Here is a 20,062-nt window from a genome sequence, read left to right as displayed (position 1 = left end):
AACACAGAGGGGGGAGTCTTGCTTCAGCACCACGGAGAGATCATAACTAGGTTTTTGGTTTGTGGGTTTTTGCAGAGATGCTGATCTAAATCTCAAGATTCCAGTTAGAAAACTGAAAGAAATCTAGTTCTTCTGTCCAAATTTAACAGTCAGTAGCACAAGGAATCTATGCCAGATTATGCAGATACGGGTAGGAGGTAGAGGTTGTACCGCAAGGAAAACCGTTATCTCAGGATTGCATTAGCAAAAGGGCATGTACCAGCATTAAAATTAAAACAAGCGGGTATGTGGAAACATCACAGGTATTAGAACAGGGGCAACAGTTAGAACTTGAACAACTTTACTTCCTCTTCTCATCTTTCGCATTTGAATTAATTTGTCAGGTGAAACTCACCCATTTTGACCCTCTACTTTCCTATGAAATTCTCTGGTCTTTCTGACATCTAGTAACGTAGAAGCGGATATTTCGGGGAAGCATGGGCAGGAGTGCTTGAAGCCACCGGGCGGGGGCGGGGAGCGGGAAGGGTCCAGCCTCATCGCCCGGAGAATTGCGTAGTAAGTGGTGGGTAAGGGAGGTAGGTCTCTCGAATCAGTGCGAAAATTGCTGCGGCTTAGAATCTCAAGCTGTTGCTGGCTTAGCAGAGGTCAGGAGCAGGCGAGTGTTCACGACACTGGCGCCCCGTCGCGGGTTTCTAACACCTGGCGCCGAGGCGCGGCTGGTCAAGTGCAAACTTGCCTCTGAAGGCTGTTCTCCTTCCCCCGCAGCCCCCACCTCCTCTCCTGGCTCCGCCCCCCTCTCTGGAGCTCCCGCGCCTGCGCGCCGCGCCGCGGGTGGTCGCGGGCGCGTCAGCCTGCCCCCAGAGGAAGCCCATTGGCCGCTGGCTGGAGCCGGGCGCTGCCTCGTGCCGGGGGAGGGCGCACGTGCTGGGGGCGATAGCTGCGATCGCGGCTATGGCGTCGTTACTTTGGGGAGGCGACGCCGGGGCGGCGGAGAGCGAGCGGCTGAACAGCCATGTAACCGCCGCTGAGCCGGGGAGGGCAAGTGGGCGGGGGCCACAACCGCACTCTGAGAGGGAGATGTGCCAGGGAGGGCGGGAGGAGAGAGCCCCGCTAGCGTGTGGAATGGGTGTCAAATGGTGCAGGGGAGATGTGGCAAGGATGTGGGGAGGGCCGGGGGCAGGAGACCTCGAGAGAGACACGAGACCTTTGGTTTGAAAGGGCAAAATGAAGACCCCTAGAAGTCCCGGGAGAGAAAGCAGCTGATAGTCCCAACTAGACCTTGGAGTTTTCTGCTCTCCCAATTTGACCATTGGGCCTCGGCTAGCTTCCATCTTACCGACCACCACGCTTTGCTACCCACATCCCTTCCTCGTGCTGTGACCCCCAAGGACTGCCACATTTAGATTAGAGGACTATAAAGAGGAACTTAAGGTACAGGGGCAGCAGAAAGTCTCCTTCGATTTTAGCATAATTCATAGCGGTGACCTATTCCTGAAAAGAATCCAGTGTCAGAATTAATACCTGACACTGCAAAGGAGACAATATTCGGGTGGGTCCCTCCCTGCTAGGGGGGTGCACTGGGCTGCTTGGTGGCTTGCTTCCTAATATTGGTTGAAATTTGTGTCTTTCAATAGTTTTCAAACCTCATCCATCCCCGGAAGAACCTTCGGGGTATTAAGAGTACTACAGTCTCAAACATAGGTGAGTGCTATTAGATAAAGCAGATTGGCTTTTTATTAATTAAAATTAATTTTATTTATTTATTTATTTATTTATTTATTTATTTATTTATTAAAAAGCATTGCTTTCCTCAGGTCCCTGGCAACTGAAATGCCTCTGGCTCCCATTAACTGTCAAGGTCCTCCACTACCTTCCCAGTCTTTTAACCCACTCCCTCATTGAATGACCCTTGCTGTCAGTGCATACTGTGGAGATGGTGAGATACTGGGATCATACACTTTAAATTTCTGTTTGGTATTTATTGTTTCTCTTCCATTCTTTTAGATGGTTCTATTAATAACATGGAAGAAGATGTTGAAGAAGATGTAGGTAGGAGATAAATTTATTTGCGTATAACCTAGCACTCTGTATGAGTTAATCATGATTTTTCACAATGGGAGCGAATAATATAATCTCAATTGGAAAAGAACTGTCTTCTGTTTTCTTTATAAATAGTGACTATCAGAAGAAATACTAAATGAGGAGTAGGCCATATTTCTTTAGGGGAAGTTGAGATGGAATAATGCAGCAATGGGTTAAGAGTTTTCAGCTGGCAAGGAAAAATTAGGTCTGGTGGTGATAGATTAAAATTAAAAAATTAGGTCTGGTGGCTTGCTCAAGGTCAGAGGTTGGTATAGCAGCAGAGCATAAGAAACTGGATTCTTGTGTAGAAAGGAATTCTCAGTGTTGTCATTCTTTCTAGAACCTCCTTTTAGAGGGAAGATGAGAGTAGGAGCAGTTGCTTGACACACAGTCTCTGATTGGGAAGGAGCAATTTATTAGATTCATCTAGGAGGCTAGATTTTCACCTGCAATATCTCCTTTTTAATTTTTGCTTTCTAGTGGATTTGGCAGCTAATTCACTCTTAAACAAGTTAATCCGGCAGTCCTTAGTGGAATCCAGTCACCGAGTTGAAGTCTTACAAAAGGATCCCAGCTCTCCACTCTACTCAGTGAAAACATTTGAAGAGCTGCGGCTGTGAGTATTTTTACTCATTTATTAGGGAGAAATTCCAGAAAGAATGGTACAGAACAAAAAAAAATCTAACAATAAAAACTCTCAGAATCCCCTTCATGTTCTAATAGTCAATATTAAAATGAGATGTGTACATTTTGCATGCAGTTGAAATATTCAAAAAGGAGGACTAGGGTACCTGAGTGTGCAGCAAATTGAGAACATCTTGATGGTAAAATATTTTAACCTTGCCATGCTAAGGGGGATAGTTAAGCTCAACACAGCCATATTGCTATTCTCCGTACCATAATATGGATATAGGGACATTGATGGCCCACATACCCTCCCTCACCCCCTTTAGATAAGTTATAAGCTTTTAACTTCCTAATTATATTTTGTTTCAGATGGTATTAAAATGAGTAACTTTCCCAAATGGGTTTGCATTTCCTAGGGATCTATCAACTAGCATTAAGGAACTGTATTTTAACAGGAAGAGTTACTGATAGGGACCTATGTAGAGGGGAAATATCCAAAATCCCAATGCCCCAACATTTTCTAAGTGGAAGAAGAAACTTACCTATGATTAATAGTTGGCTGCCAGTAATCTGCCAAGTAACCAAATACAAAATATACATGTTGTTGAAGGTGGAAGTGTTCCAGCCTAATTCATTTTCTCTTCTTTCCATCATCTATCATGAGACCCCAGGAAAGATGCATTTAAAAATGCTGGCTCAGGGGTGTGTGGGTTGCTCAGTCGGTTAAGCATCCAACCCTTGATTTCAGCTCAGGTCATGATCTCAGCGTTGTGAGATCAATGAGCCCTCCGCTGGGGTCTCCGCTGGGCATGGAGCCTGCTTAAGATATTCTCTCTCTGCCTCTGCCTCCCAACCCAACCCCCACTCATGTGTTCTCACTCTCTCTCTCTCTCTCTCAAAAAAAAAAAAAAAAATGTTGGCTCAAAAGGATGAGGTAGTATTGTGTCTTCTGCTCCTAGACAGAACTGAGGTAAGAATTACCTCAATAAAATTTTGTCTTCTCTGAAAATTACTTTAAAGAATCAAAGATTGTCATTAATTAAAAAAAGTTAAACAGTATAGGCATCTGGCTGGCTCAGGTGGAAGAGCATGGGACACTTGATCTGGGGGTCATGAGTTCGAGCCCCATGTTGGGTGTAAAGATTACTTAAAAATAAAATCTTTTTTTTTAAAGATTTTATTTATTTATTTGACAGAGAGAGACAGAGCAAGAGAAGGAACACAAGCAGGGGGAGTGGGAGAAGGAGAAGCAAGCTTCCCGCCGAGCAGGGAGCCCGATGCGGGGCTCAATCCCAGGACCCTGGGATCATGACCTGAGCTGAAGGCAGACACATAATGACTGAGCCACCCAGGCGCCCCTTAAAAATAAAATCTTTAAAAAAAAAAAGAATTAATACAGTAACTCTCAGTTTTCTGCTTGTGTGGAAAATAAGACTCTTCTGGCAAATTGATATACTTCTATCAGATGAGTTTTTCCTTTTTTGCTTGGGTCAACCAAATGTTCCATGTTAGGCTATTATTACTGTCCTCAACCTAGGCTTAAAGCATAGTTTATTATTTGAGTGGTCCAACGGTACAGGCATGATTGTGTATGTTTGGGAGTTGAGGTGTAAATTGTATATTTCTAGATATTACCTTTGAAGCTTAGTTGCAGAGTGGCTTAATTTAAAAATACACCTTTTGAGTTCATATTTCTGAGGCTACTGACCAATCATAGGGGCTTTAAGTATGTGCTTTTTTTTTTCTTGATAGGAAGGAAGAGTTATTAAAAGGGATCTATGCAATGGGATTTAACAGACCATCCAAAATCCAAGAGATGGCCCTCCCTATGATGCTGGCCCACCCGTGAGTTTCCAGGGCAGTGCTGTTCCAACTTGGTTTTTAGTCTGCTGTATGCAGTTTATGCCCAGGTGTCTCTCTTTTCTACAGACCCCAGAACCTCATAGCCCAGAGCCAGTCTGGAACAGGAAAAACAGCTGCTTTTGTCTTGGCAATGCTAAGCAGAGTTAATACCTTGGAATTGTTCCCACAGGTAAGAAAAGGTTGAGGGAGAAAGGGGAATGCTTGCAATGCCAGTGATATTTTAGTAATGGGCGATATTACTGCCATGGTGTGATAGCATTTCAAATAGACATTCTTTCATAAAATCCCAGAGCATTGGGCAGCAGGATGGAACAGTGATAGGAGCACAGGCTTTATAGTTTGGTTTCAATCCCAGCCTCTCTACTTACTAGTAGAATGTCTTAGGTGAGTTAGTAGAGCATTTCAAGTCTGTTTCCCTGTCTGTAAGGATAACATCTATAAAGGCATGGATCATTCCTGACTCTGAGCACAGTGCCTGGCTTGGTGAATGAATGAATGCCTCATAGGATTGTCCTATAGATTAAATAATGTACCTCTTTCACACTGTGCTTGGTCTGAAGTAAGCATTCACTAGTGGTGGCCGTATAGCTGTCGGACCAAAGAATCACCCCGTCCGCTGCTTCCTTTAGCAGAGGGGAGACTGAGGCTTGGAGAGGCACGTGTCTCACATGAGGTCACAGATGTCCGAGAGTGGCTGAGCAGGGACAGGAAGTGCACTTGCCCTTCTCTTGGTCTAGCTTCCACTTTTGGAAAGTGTCTGGTATTCTTTCCCTGTTATTTCCACGCTGTGCTCATCAAATCATGTGACAAGCTGACGACCTGAGTATTGAGCGCACCCCATGCAAAGGGTTCTTTCGGGAAGCTTACAGTTTGATCAGCAAGATAAGCTGTGGGCGTGGGTGACTGATGCCTGGTGTATGAAATTTTGTGCTTTATTAGATAGGTTCACTGAAATACATATTCAGGGTTTGGTACTATGAATAAAAATTCTTCAGGAAAAGCTGGGCTTAAACCCATGTTGAGAAATGTGTGTGGAAACAGTTGTTAGTACCTTGTTTTCCTTTCCTCTGTATCACAGATCCTTAATTGAAGCCCGTAAATGCATTAAGTATCATCAGTTTCTTCCATCAACATTTTCCTTCCTCAGCAGCCACCAGATATAGGGGGTTGGAGGTAACAAAGGAAAGAATTTTAGGGAATATTCTGCCAGAGGTGTATACAATCGATTGGATCAAGCAGGGAGTGTTCTGGAAACCAGCAGACTTTTAATAGCAGGCAAGAAATGTTGGGGGTGACACTCAAGCAGTGATTCACCTTGCATTTCCTTTTCTTCTTGACTCCCAGCCTCCCTGCACCCCACTCTCTCCCACAGAAAAGAACCACCGCAGGATCTGTGGTTCTTCATAACTCTTTAGAGAGGAATATATAAAAGGTATTTCTCTGTCCTTCAGCCCCTTCTCCCTTCCCTTACTCGACATTCACCTCAGATCTATCAGCTGCTAAATTGTGTTCAACTGAAAATACTTTATTCAACCAAAATCTCCCAGTTTCACCTGTGTCTCCCTGTACGAATTTTAATTGTACTTCAGATTTGTACAATGGCTTTTGTGAGCCTTGTGACTTGCCCCTTCTCTCTCGCAGTGCCTCTGCCTAGCTCCTACTTATGAACTGGCTTTGCAAACTGGTCGTGTGGTCGAACGGATGGGAAAATTCTGTGTGGATGTTCAAGTGATGTACGCCATTCGAGGGAATCGCAGTATGTACCAGTAAGCCAGGCCTGGCGGAATTTTTAAATCCCGACTCGACCACCAGCAAGCATGTTCTGTACCTTCTCGGCTTTCTTGTCTCTAAAATGGGAGCTATCACAGCACCTGTGCCAAAGAGCTTTGACTAGAATTAAATGAACTGATGCAGATGCAGCACTGTGTACATGCTTGACACGTAATAAAGACCCTGTACATGTTAGCTGCATCACTTCCACATCCTGCAAAGATGATGGTTTTGGCTTTTTTTGAGGCTCAGTTGTTTCGTGCAGAATAACTTGTACTATGTTACGTTTTCATTAAAGTATTATGTGCGTGTAGCTGGAAAAGAAAGTCTTTAAAACAGAGAAGGTCAGAAGGTAAAGGTCTCGTCCTCCAAAAACCTGTTTCCAAGGATAGTAGTTTTGTTCACAGACTTTTGTGGTTTGCTTTCTTTTTTCGGTTCATACACATGTGGATGTACATGTATGTATTTGTTTTTGTAGAGTGTTTATGAAATTGGGAGCATTTTTTTCATAGTGTCTAAAAACGTACATGTTTTGGACATCATTCCATGTCCATTCATATAGTCCCACCTGATTGTTTTGACTAGCTTCATAGTATTCAATAATTTATTTAATGTAACCCATTGATAGACATTGTGCTTTTTTTCCACTTGGGGACAGTTGGTAGGTTTCTCACCACTGTGCCGGTGTTTCTGTAAGGCGGTGGGATTGCTGGAGGGTGGCTTTTTAACTGACCATGGCGCAGAATCCAATAGGCAGGACTATTACTACCCTAAACCTAGAAACGGGGGGTTTATCCTAAAGCTCTGCAAAATCCAAATCCGCGATGACTCTCAGGGTTCACACCTGGAAAATCGTCACGAAATATACTTGCGCTTCACAGCCCAATGTTGCATGGCCCTGAATTGTGGACTGTGAGGGTCCTTTGCATCTGAAGGAGTCAATCAACCCTTTTCTCTCTAGTTCCCAGAGGCACCGACGTCACCAAACAGATTATAATTGGCACTCCTGGAACTGTCCTAGATTGGTGTTTCAAGCGAAAATTAATTGACTTGACTAAGATTCGTGTGTTTGTCCTGGATGAAGCAGACGTGATGATTGACACACAAGGATTCTCAGATCAAAGCATTCGTATTCAGAGGTAAGTTTCACATTCATCCTTTCTCTTCCTGGATCTTCGATCTGGAGGGGGAGTTTGATTTGTCTGCTGCTCCCAGTTGTCTTCACTGCTTGATTCCCCGCTTCCTTTGCCTCTAAAACAAATCTGGGTGTTCAGTATTTTCACCAGCTCAGCGGGCCCTTAGACTGCTGTCATTTTCCCACTTCTTTAGTTTGTCATCTTGCCTGATTGCTTTCACTGTTTGCTTTCATTGTTTTCACTACAGGCCTGTACGTGGAACCCAGCAAATCGTGCCACTAATTTTTCTAGTAAGAGCAAAAGTCTAAAGAGAATTTATTGAAGTCTGAGACGGCTACTGTGAGGCTAACTGCTAGAGAGAACACAGTAACCTGGAATCAGGAGCCCCGTGATCTAGTCCTGACTTTGCCTCTCATTTGTCAAGTAAATCCTCTTGTTTTCCTAGGCCTCTCTCTCAGGATCACCCAAGGGCCTTAAAATTACAGATTGCTGGGGCTAACCTGAGCCTCACTGGTTTAGAATTCTGGGATTGGGCTCTAGGAATCTGTATCACTTATTAAATTCAAATAGTACTAAGGGGTGCCTGCGTGGCACAGTCGGTTAAGCATCTGACTCTTGGTTTCGGCTCTATCTCCCTCGGCCCCTCCCACTCATGCCCACCCCCCAAATAAATAAATAAATCTTAAAAAACAAAAAACAAAAAACAAACAGTACTAGAAGACCTGTAATGAAAAACAGTGCAGTGGTCCTTCTAGAGAATGCCTCTCTGTTCTGGTATTAACCCTCATAGTTTAAAGAGTATGCTCAAATGGCTATTTCTTAATGTGTCACTGTCTGCTGACTGCTAGTATAGGAAGTGGGAATCCAGCTCTTTTGTCCCACACCCTCTCCCCACCTTCCTGTCCCCTCTCCCACCTTGCTGTGGTTACAGTATAAGAGTTGGCTACATTAATAGTGTTGTTATCATTAGGACATTATATTGTTCATTGTCACACAGCACATTACTATGATTATGTTTCTTCTTGTACAGCTGTTTCCCCTAGAATTAATAATTGCCTGTTTTCCTTCGTTTGGTTAGCATCACTGGGTAGGGACCCTTAATTTTTCTCTGCCCATTTCATCATATGTGTCGTGTGTCAGTGATATCTCCAAATAGGCAAATACATTTACAAACTCTGTCAATGTCTTTTTTTCCTGAAACTCTCACAATCTCTGTCCAGTTTCAGTCCACACTGGTCATACAACAGTCACTGTAGGTCTCCCTGGCCCTCATTTACGGTTTGGAATCTCCTGTTTTCTGGGTGTTTTTCTTGGTTTACTGTCAGTTCACTCACTATCCAGGAGTATATCCTCTAGTGGCTTCCTTAAAATAATGTTGGGAAGTTCACTTTCTATCTCCCACATGTTTGAAAATGTCTTCATTGTGCCTGTAAATCTGATCTTTTGTTTGCTTGGATGTGAAATCCAAGTTAAAGAATTCTTCCCGTAAATTCAGAGTCAATGTTGAAAACAAAATTTTTTTTTTAAATACTGTAGTTAATACTCTCAGTTCCAGTGTTGTTGCTGACAAGTTTAATGTCTTCCTGATCCCCAAACTTTTGTAGGTGATCTGCTTTTTTCTCTCTAGAAGCTTTTGGAATCTTCCTTCTTCACGGTACTCTGAAATTTCTCAATGATATGCATTGGCTTGGGTCCTTTTTATTCTCATCCCTTGTTCTAGACGTATAGTGCACTCACCCTGTTCATTTGTAAAACTTGTGCCTGTCAGATCTGGGAAAATTTCTTAAGGTCATTTCTTTCCCTACAGTGACCAACGTTTTAGAAAGCAGGACACAGTCATGGCAGACAAAAAAAATATATAATAATATAGAAAAAATAGTCATACACGTGTGTTATTAACATTAAAATATGGGAAATATATGTTTCTTTTAAATTATATATCACCCTATATTTTGTTACATAAATGCTACTATTTAAGCAAAACAACAGAACTAGTTAACAGTGGCAATTAGTCGTAATTATTAGTATGACTAATTAAATGAATAATATGTATGAGAAACATAATGATATTTTATAATGTCATCTTTGACAGCAGTTTATTTTAATCTTTTTAAATTCATTATTGGATGCTTAAATTTTATACTCTGTGCTGTTGTATATTCTTAAGATACTCAAATATAAGACTTCTTACAAGGAGAATGTCAATGCAGTAGGACTAATTAAAGAGCTGTTACCTGTGTTTAAAGACCCAACCAGTGGTGACCTATTTCTTTTTGTCTCGTAGTGAGGTAGGCTATTTCTACTCTTTCCCTTTCCTCTTCCAGTAATAATTCTTTGAACTACCTACAGCCTTCTTTTTTTGTATGTGGTGGGAAAACTGAATACAGTCCAATGTAAAATTCATTTTGACTTGGTAGCTCTGCTCTTAGCAAGTTCATGCTGACTCCTGCTATTAGTCCAGTGTGATGTCCTCTTCACAAAAGTGTTCAAGCATGGATTATTTAAGAGTTTACTTTCTAGCAACACTAGGTTTTTAAACACACAAGAATTCGTGTCTAGCTTTCTAGAAATGTCCACATCAACTCTGCAGGCTTGTTTAGTAGATCAATTGTTTGTCGCTCTGATCCCTTGTGCTGAAAATCCACCATTTAGGTTACCCACATCTAAAATGTCCATCATTGGGTTGCCTGGGTAGCTCAGTTGTTAAGCGTCTGCCTTCAGCTCAGGTCATGGTCCCAGGGTCCTGGGATCAAGCCCCGCATCAGGCTCCCTGCTCTGCGGGAAGCCTGCTTTTCCCTCTCCCATCCACCCTGCTTGCATTCCCTCTCTCGCTGTGTCTCTCTCTGTTAAATAAATAAAATCTTTAAAAATAAAATGTCCATTATTTTCAAAAGCTCTGAAGTACATTAGCTACCATTGTGGTTCTCAGGGAAAATAGTGGTGAAGCACGTAGGCAATTTAGGCTTGGGAAGTCAAAGATGGATTCCAAGTTACAGTTTTTAGCAAAGGAATGAGAACGTCTTGTTCAACTGGGCTGCCCTTTCTTTCTTTCTTTCTTCCTTCCTTTCTTTCTTTCTTTCTTTTTTAAAATTTATTTATTTGACACAGAGAGACACAGCGAGAGAGGGAACACAAGCAGGGGGAGTGGGAGAGGGAGAAGCAGGCTTCCCGCGGAGCAGGGAGCCCAATGCCGGGCTCGATCCCAGGAGCCTGGGATCATGACCTGAGCCAAAGGCAGATGCTTAACAACTGAGCCACCCAGGCACCCCTGGGCCGCCCTCTTCTGGTGACATTTTTGAGTTCTGCAGCCACCTTATTTCCTAAAAAATGAGTAATTTTGTTGCTACGAGTGTAGGTAACACCAGATAGCTCAGCTTATCGTTTCTGTTTTCCTATCATCCTTTCCTCCATTCCCATCTTCAGTGTATTTTCAGATGATTAGAGAAGGACATTCTTTTTTTCTCATACTTTGAAGATACGATATTATGACTGGCCAACATTTTAACTCTTTTACATGGCCTCAACAGTGAATGTATCTTATAGGCAGATGTTCAAGGTGACGCCCTTCTTCCATTTCCGTACAGGTAAAAATCTTACTAAGTGTCTCAGCAAGTTTTGAGGAAGCTGAAAAGTAAGCAAAAACTTTGATAACGAAAGCTCAGTATCACAGTTAAGCAAATGATTCGCCTTTTAGAAATGCTATTCTCAAAGTATGTGGGGTATTTAGCTGGCAAGATCTTTTCCTTTTCTTTGATAAGTTTATAGGCTGAGTGGAAGCTGCCAGAATTTACATTTGCACTGTCCGCTGCACGTGCAGACAGTTGCTGAGAAGCTAGTTTGTATTTGGATGTGATGTCAGCAAGATTTAGATTTTCTGTCTTATTAAAACTTCAAAGAAGTCAAGAAGATATTTTGAACTCCCATTTTTCAAATCCTCAGAGATAGGGGGAATATATTTTTTGTTGCTGTGATTTGACATATCACCTGGTATAGTGTACAAAGCATGATCATTGGTAAGATCTTACAGAATTAGCTCTCCACTGAAAGCGGTAAGACCATCGCTGCTCAAAATGTCTCCATCTGTTCACCTGCAGGACATTTTATTTGCAAGTGCCGAAGCAGGCAATGTAACTTTACTCAGCTTCCTAGAGATTTCAAGGGAGGAATGCAGTGATGCACGTCTGTCTGTGCGGTATGGCCAGACAAGTTCAGTATCCACTGTTTCCAGCTAAGCACTGTGTGCTTTCAAAAGGCAAAACAACTTTGAATTTAGAAATGTTGCCTGTCTCATCCTGAACTCGGGAGGTTCAGTCTCCATATCCACTTTTCACGCCACCTTGCCCCCAGTTCTTCCTTCATGCGGTACAGTTGCTCTGGTTCTGGTCTTTGCCTCTTGCACCCAGTTGAATGTGTCCTTCTGTCTGTCGTTAAAATAACAACAGTCGTTTGCCCTTCTTTTTCTGTCTTGTGTGGGTTATCCTGCCTTTCTCTGTTTCTGTTCTGTAACTTCCTTTTCTTGTTATGGATGCAATATGCTGCTGTTGTCTCTCTGAGAATATTAATTATAGTATTTAAAATTTTTTTCTGCTCTCAACGTTGGTTCTGAGTTATCTAAGTTTCTTCTTGTTTCTTTGCTACGTCTGTCTCTTGTGGTGGACCATCCCCCCTCGTGTCTGGTGATACCTGGCTGGCCTTTCATAATCTGTGGTTAGGAACCAAGAAGCTTATTGACAGCTCGAGTGCATGGTGGGGCTTGTGCCTCGGGCAGCTCCTCTCTAAGATGATCGTTACTTGCAGGTCATTAGAACTATGGAGTATCTCTCCTCTCCTCCCTAGGAGACATACACTTGGTTGCTGGCCTCCCGGGAGCAGGGCCAGGGAATGGGCTGCATACTCTCATATGCATATTTTCACTTACTCCCTATTTTCAGCTTTCTGCTTTACTCTCACCTTCGGCTGAGGCTGGCATCCCCAAGGCTGGGATTTCTGTACAAACTAAACCTCTAGTCTCCTACTTGTACATGCTCACCTGCCTGAAGTAAGGTGGGATACAGCTGTTCCTTATACACATTTTCAGCCAGCCTTCCTATTTAAAATAATTTTGGCCAGGGGCACGTGGGTGGCTCAATCAATTAAGCGTCTTCCTTCAGCTCCGGTCCTGGGATCGAGCCCCGCATCAGGCTCCTTGCTCAGTGGGAGCCCTCTGCCTGCCGTTACCCCTGCTTGTGTTCACTCTCTCTCTGTGCCAAATAAATAAGTAAAATCTTTAAAAAAAATAATAATAATTTTGGCCAAAGATCAAGTGAGACTCCCTTCTTGCTATCCCTTGCCAATAAGTTGGTATATTTATGTATAACCAAGAATGAAAGATTCAGAATTCTGGGAAAGATGCAGTAGTCAAAAAGGGCTTTCTCTTCAAGAGAATATTAAGTAATAATTAGGGCATTTATGTTGGTTGTTCATCCCTTCGTTGTTGATTTTCTTCTTTTGCTTAAAAAAGATTAAATTATAGTATTGTCCCATAGAAATATAATGCAAGCCACATGTGTAATTTTAAGTTTTCTAATAGCCACATTTTAAAAAAGGTGAAATTCATTGTTATATTTTATTTAACCCAACATATCAAACAATAGCATTGTAACAAGTAATCAATTTAATCAATATAAAAATTATTAATGAAATAGTTTACATTCTTTTTCTCATACTAAGTCTTCGAAATCCAGACTGTTCTGTAGACTAGCCCATGTTTCCTTCCTTGTGCAATCTGTGTACATTGTCTTTTTGGAATGAAATGGGCAAGTCTTGGGATGCCAGTCCTGGCGCCATCTTTTTCCAGATGGAGGACTGTGTTACGGTAGACAGCCAAGAGGTCCCCCCCTTCCTCCCGGCCCCCACCCCCCACCGCAGCAAGCTAATGCAGAATTTTCCTCATATCTTCTCACACACCACTCCTGCTTTCTCTGGCCCCTGGTGCTCGTAGCTCTGAGCGCTCTCACAGGTTCTGAGGGAGCCACTGCCTTTGCAGCCCAGCCACCATCTGCATCACTGTTTCCATCTGTACCACTCACATGAGGGCGTCATCTGCTTTCTCATTTACCATGCTTTCCCATCTTCCAGAAATACGTTGACATATCTCCAGTTTCTCCTCTTCTGTTCTCTGTGTTGTTGTGGGTTCATATCTTTCTATCTCTTTATAATCGTACTCGTGGTGTGTGGGAAGCTGGGGAGGTACGCATGTAGACAGTCTACTGTAGTTGCCCAGAAGTCTGTCAAATCATTACGTAGAAAAACTCCCCAGATGACCCACGCCCCAGGCTTGACGTAGTGCCTGGGAGTCCCTGGACCCCCTGATCTCCACCACTCTCTTTTAGCACTAATGCCGTATCTTCTAGGTGGTGTCTTCTCAAAAGTGGTGATTTCTGTCTGTTGAAATCAGATTAAATTCAGATTTATTGATGTATAAAATATGTTCAGAGAAATACATGAATCACAAGTATGGAGCTGAGTGAAAATTCAAAGAGGCTGTGTTCAGACGATGGCCCAGACGGAGAACTAGAACTTTACCAGCACTTCTAGAGGTCCCCTATGGCTCCTTTCCTGTCACCAGCCTCCACCCACCCCCATCCCCACCTGCTCCTCCCCAGGATTAACCTCTGTTCTGACTGCTGGCTTCATAGATTCATTTTGCCCATTTTTTAAACTTTATGTGAATCAGCCCTGTGTTTGTTACGGGTTTCAGCTCACATTTTGCATGCAGTAGCATTTCCCCTTTGTTCCCCTTTTGTTTCTATCCAGGTCCTTCCCATCCCAAAGAAAGTTAGTGTGGCTGTTGTTCTTTCCCTCCCAAGATATATAACACCTGCCATCGAATGACTAGCCTGTTTCTTTCCTCCCATTTCACTGTGTGTGAGGCGGATACCATGAAAGAGTATCTAGACCAACACTCGGGGCTCCTGATTCTGCCTTGCTTAAACAGAAAATCGGCATGAAACGCCCCAGACCCTCCAAAATACACATCTAAACTTTGCTCTTGAGCTCCACGCTCAGCTCCTGTGTGTTCCCAAATTCTTGGTGGCAAGGAGGGGCAGGACACGTGGCCCTTTGCACAGAGGTGGAAGGCGGCACATCCCCCGCTGACCCTGGTGGCAGTGGACAGGACATGCTTGATGCCCCGAGGAGAGCGGCAGGGATGGCAGTGGCTGACGGCGTCTTCCCTGCCCCTTACAGAGCTTTACCTTTGGAGTGCCAGATGCTTCTCTTCTCAGCGACCTTTGAGGAGTCTGTGTGGCAGTTTGCAGAGCGAATCATTCCAGACCCTAATGTTATCAAGTTACGAAAGGAGGAGCTGACCCTGAACAACATCCGACAGTATTACGTGCTGTGTGAGAGTAGGAAAGACAAGTACCAAGCCCTGTGCAACATCTATGGCGGCATCACCATCGGGCAGGCCATCATCTTCTGCCAGGTAACCATGTCCCGGTCTGTCTGCGCCGTGCCCGGGCTTACCCGCAGAGAGTCCGACAATGGAGGGGTCAATGATGCCAATAAGGGCCAGGCACCCCCTTCAGCAGTTTGGGTACAGGAGGCTATTTAATCTTCAGAACAAGTTGAGACAGAAATGAATCTGTATGGAAAGAGTAAGTGATGGAGTAAGACTTCAAGATGATGTTAAAAAAAGGACATCCTTATTTCAGAAGGATGGCTTCTGACGTTTCTCCATATAGGTTGATGTTTATTGTGGGGTTTTTATAGTTCTCCTCAATCAGATGAAGAATATTCTTGTCTAGTTCCTAACTTACTATGAGGAAAGTAGCCACTCAGTCACTTACTATTAATATTACCCTATTTTTATTTTCGTATTTATTTTTTGCTCTCCGACATGTTTCACGTTCACGTGTTGGTTTTATTTTCTCTCTACCACGTGAACACTGTAAACTCCATGAGCGCAGGACCTCATCTGTGTTACTTACATAGCCCCACTAGAATGGCACCCTCCTGGCACAGGGACGGCACTGAAAACCTTATCGAATAAAAGAAAGCTCACTTCTGCCACGGACTAGCCATGAAAATCTTGGGCAAGTGACTCCATGTTTTTAAGCTTTGGGTTTGGGGTTTGTTTGTTTTTTTATTTTTTAAATGAAATCAGGTAGCTGGTTCATCAAATTGTTGTGATAACAATGACCATAATGCATATAAAGATCTGGACAAGACACCAGGCAGACAGGAAGCAGTCTTACAGTGCCTGAGGTTGTCTTCACTATGTTATCCCATTTGGGCATCATCCTACCGCGTGCGGTAAGTGAGCATTTTATCTCTCCTTCATGGCTGAGAAGGCAAAATTCACACAGGTTGAGAGGACGTGACCCTGAGAAGCACAGGAGGTACCGCATTAGAAGGTTCCTCTAGGGCTTGAGGGAGAGGTAAAGCAAAACTCCTGTGCAGCCCTTTCCGTCTTCCTCACCATGCATATGTGAGCATTGCAAACACAGCCGGTCTGCTTGGACTTGGGGTGCTATGCTGGGTTTTGTGTTTTCATGTAGACTCGTCGAAATGCCAAGTGGTTGACTGTGGAGATGATGCAGGATGGCCACCAAGTGTCTTTGTTAAGTGGAGAGCTGACCGTGGATCAGCGAGCCTCCATCATTCAGAGGTTTCGGGATGGGAAAGAGAAAGTTCTTATAACAACCAATGTCTGTGCTCGAGGTGTGTGTGTGTGTGTGTGTGTGTGTGTGTAAACATTTAAAGTCAAGTTTATTGAAGTATAATTTACATATGATAAAACTCACTGATTTTAAGTTTACAGTGAGTTTTGACAAACGTACAGTCGTGTGACCATCACCATACTCGAAGTACAGAACAGTCCACGCTCCCTCCAGAACTTTCTTGTGCTCCTTTGCCGACAGCCTCTTCCTTTTATCATCTGACCCCTGGAAACTACTGATCAGATTTCTGTCTCTGTATTTTTGTCTCTTCCAGATGCTGTGTAAGTTAAATCATATAGTAGTTGGCCTTTGTGTCTGACTTATTCCACTCGACATTATGCTTTTGAGTTCATCCGTCTTGTGACATATATTAGTAGTTCAATCCTTTTTATTGCCGGGTAGTATTCCTTTGAATGGATGTACCACACAATTAGTTCGTCCATTCACCAGTTGATGGACATTTGGATTATTCACAGTTTGGGGCTATTTCAAATAAAGCTATAATAAACATTCATGTATAGGTCTTTCAGAGACATGTTCTCATTTCTCTCGGATAAATACCGAGGAGCAGGATATCTGGGTCATATGGTAAATGGATATTTAGCTTCGTAAGAAACTGTCTTCCAAAGTGACTACCATTTTCTATTCCCACCAGCAATGTAGGAGAGTTCCAGTTGCTCTGCATCCTTGCCAGCAATTGGTATTGTCACTCTTTTTAATTTTAGCTGTTCTGGTAGATGTATGTGGCATCTCATTGTGTTTTTAACTCAGGTTCCCTAATGATGTTGATCATCTCTGAGGTGTTTTTAATTTCAAAACTATTGACTACTGAGGGGAAAAAAATCTTTGGTTTTTTTTTTTAAGAGAAGGGCCTTCCTACGGCTTTCAGCCTCCCTATGCCCTTGCCTAGACCCCATACTTGAACCTTGTTTCCTAATTCATTCTTAGTTCAGCAGATAGAAATGAGGACCTGCCGTGCGTGTAGAGCTCGGCACTGTGGAAGAGTAGCCTGAAAAAGGATGAGGTCCCAGCCCCTTGGGAGCTCAGTGCCTGGACGCTTACTATCTAGCCCAGTGATACCCAATAGAACTTTCCACATTAATGGAAATATTCTACTCTGTGCTGTTCAGTTGGTAGCCACTGGCCATATATGGCTGCTGGGTACTTGAAACATGGCTAGTGTGACTGAGGAAATGAATTTTTAATTCGGATTAAAGTTAGATGGCCATATTGGATGGCGTGACGCTGGACCTAGGAGGAAAGGGAGCACCAAGGGCTCCAAAGAGGACAAGGCTTGTGACCCAGACAGCTTCCTAGTGCCGGGGGCCGGAGGTACTGGGGGGTCACAGAAGTCTTCCTAGGGAACATCAGATGTGAAAGGTTTTGAAGGAAGGGTAGGGAATCCAGTTTGGTAAGAATTGTCAGTTTGCTTGGGAAATGGTAAGACCATGTGACTGCAGCGTTGGATTTGAGTCAGGAGAGGAAGAGATGAGACTTCACATGGTGTGGAAATCTGGAACTGTTTGTTCTTCATCCTGTGCAGTTGGGGCAGTCAGGTCCTGAACACAAGTGTTCTGGACGTTGCCATGGTGACTGTGGTCGGAGAGATCAGAGGAGGAGAGAAGAGGGGGAACCCGGCTGGAAGCTGTTGTAACAGTGAGGCAGGGGATAAAAAAGACCTGGGTGGGATGATGACCAGGGCATGGAGCGGAGTGGGGTCCCCTGAAGGGTAGAGGACTCTAGACGGGGGGCCTGCTGGGGACTTAGCACGGCAGGAGGGGAGAGGAGGCCTGATCTCTGTGGGCTTGGTGAGAGCCCCTGTCCACAACACACACACAATCTCTGTACATATTTAGACTTCTGTGGAATGAGCTTCTACTGGCACTCTTAAATCTAGCATCCTAGACATACTGTGCAAGCAAACTGCCTGACCAAAGTATCCACTTCCATGATGTAAAACCAAGTTTTATTTGTAAATTGTGGCTGTTACATGAGAATTCCCTTGGCAGATGTGGTTTGCGAATAGCTATGTCCTAAGGAAACAGTTGCAGGACCCTACAGCATCTCTCCTCTTCTAGGGATCGATGTGAAGCAGGTCACAATTGTTGTGAACTTTGATCTCCCTGTAAACCAAGCTGAGGAGCCAGACTATGAGACCTACCTTCACCGCATAGGGCGGACAGGACGCTTTGGGAAAAAGGGCCTCGCCTTCAACATGATTGAAGTGGATAAGCTGCCCCTGCTTATGAAGATCCAGGATCACTTTAGTAAGTAGCACCTGTCACAGTGGGAACCGTGGACCCTGCTGATGTTGACAGTGATGGCGTGTGTCACAGACCTTATACCCAGAGGCTTAGGGTAGCTCCGGGACAGGAGCCAAGGAGTGGGGGGCTTTTAATTCACAGTGCCAGGGTCCCTACAGAGCCCCTATGGTTGATTAAATCATCCGTATATGGTAGCTAAAGAACAATGGAAGAATCCAGTGGAAGGAGTATGAGTTCAGGTTTGTGTTATTGCCCATTGTGGGACCTGGGGCAGCTTTCCACGTCCGGTAAAGCACCGCCTAAACAAAGTAGTAAAGTCCTTTAGGATTATATTCTGTCTCCAGCTTCCTCTCTTATTTACATTTTTCCCTTCCTCTGGCCCCACCCTAACAGCTAGGATGGTCCTGAATTCTGAGATCTGCTGTCCTTCCTCCAGCCCCCCATCCAACAAGGCATGCTCCAATAACCTGCTGGGGCTCTTGGACTGGCAGCTTGCCCTCTGATGGAAACTGATGGAAAGCGCAAGAGTGACCTAAACTGTGGTGTCCACCTCTCAAATTACCCCATACCCCAAAGCCCATGGATGTGGCTGGGGAACAGGGGAAGAGGAACACCCAGATGACCCCAAATATATCTTCACCTTTTGGGAAATTGGTACTTAACTTGGCGGGAAGCAGTGGACTCTGTCCTGGGGAAGTGCACAGAGACACGTATGCAGTCTGAAATACAATTTTGAAAAGTCTACAGACTGTAGCACGTCCATGGCCCCTTCAGGGAAGTTGATTAAGCACCCCTGTGTTAGGAGAAGCAAGGAGGGATGGGGGAAGAAAGAACGTTACGATCCACTCTTGCTATGGTCAACGCCGTATGACCTAGTCTTGGGAAGTGACCTCAGTGGAGGAGCCCCCCTCCCTGTTGCCATCCTGCACCCCACCCTCCCTGATACACTCACCCCCACACACAGGCCCACTTTATTCCTCCTAGCACGAGCAGGCCCCTTCCCAGGCTCCCCTCCCTTGCACTCTGGCCTTTTTCCTGCCCAAGTATCTAGACACACATGTTCTATTGTTTGGTGCATTGGATGCTATTTTAGTCAGTATTAACTGGTTATTTTGATACCATCTCTTCCTAAACTGATCTCGAGAACGTTCCTCTCTCAAGGCTTTCCATGCAAGGGGTCACAGGAACACATATTTGCAAAGGTGTCACTGTCTTCAGAAATTCACAGTTGAGTGGAAAGAAATTCCATTTAGACCCTGGGCTCAGACTGATTCCATTCTCTCTCCTTCTAGACAGCAGTATTAAGCAACTCGACCCTGAAGACATGGATGAAATTGAAAAGATTGAATATTGAAGATAGAACTCTATTGCTTGTGAAATATCCTAGTTTATGTGAGAATGTCCCAGTGGGTTTCAAAGGTAATTTTTTTCCGTTGGGGCTTTTACAAAGTGAAACTGTTAAATATGGCAAAATAAATGTCATGGTAGCCTTAGTCTTAAGACCTGAGGTCTTTCTGAAACCAGATTGGCGTGAAGCACATGATCTTTTTGAATAAAAAAGCAAGATTATTTCTTATTCTAATCTCATTTACAGGTAAACATCTTTGTGTGGGCCCTG

At 43.9% G+C, this 20,062-nt stretch overlaps 1 protein-coding gene across 2 annotated transcripts; it reads left to right on the top strand.

Annotated features, from left to right (window-relative positions):
- Window positions 1-951: 951 nt before the first annotated feature.
- On the top strand, window positions 952-19,798 carry DDX25 (DEAD-box helicase 25). Of its 2 annotated transcripts, none has more exons than XM_028125940.2 (12): window positions 952-1,014; window positions 1,635-1,701; window positions 2,005-2,049; window positions 2,563-2,698; window positions 4,462-4,554; window positions 4,639-4,741; window positions 6,214-6,328; window positions 7,304-7,481; window positions 14,706-14,943; window positions 16,019-16,181; window positions 18,259-18,447; window positions 19,737-19,798. In XM_028125940.2, exons 1-12 carry the CDS (start codon window positions 952-954, stop codon window positions 19,796-19,798), a joined length of 1,452 nt encoding a protein of 483 aa, XP_027981741.1. The 2 variants fall into 2 exon arrangements, with proteins under 2 accessions (XP_027981741.1, XP_087873551.1); XM_088017425.1 differs by having other exon boundaries at window positions 952-1,104.
- The last annotated feature ends 264 nt before the right edge of the window (window positions 19,799-20,062 follow it).

The sequence above is a fragment of the Eumetopias jubatus genome, unplaced genomic scaffold (genome assembly GCF_037043125.1).
Source record: "Eumetopias jubatus isolate StellerSeaLion01/CBP00866 unplaced genomic scaffold, mEumJub1_p1.0 scaffold_13, whole genome shotgun sequence".
Classification (NCBI taxonomy): Eukaryota; Metazoa; Chordata; class Mammalia; order Carnivora; family Otariidae; genus Eumetopias; species Eumetopias jubatus.
This window is presented reverse-complemented; position numbering and strand designations above follow the sequence as displayed.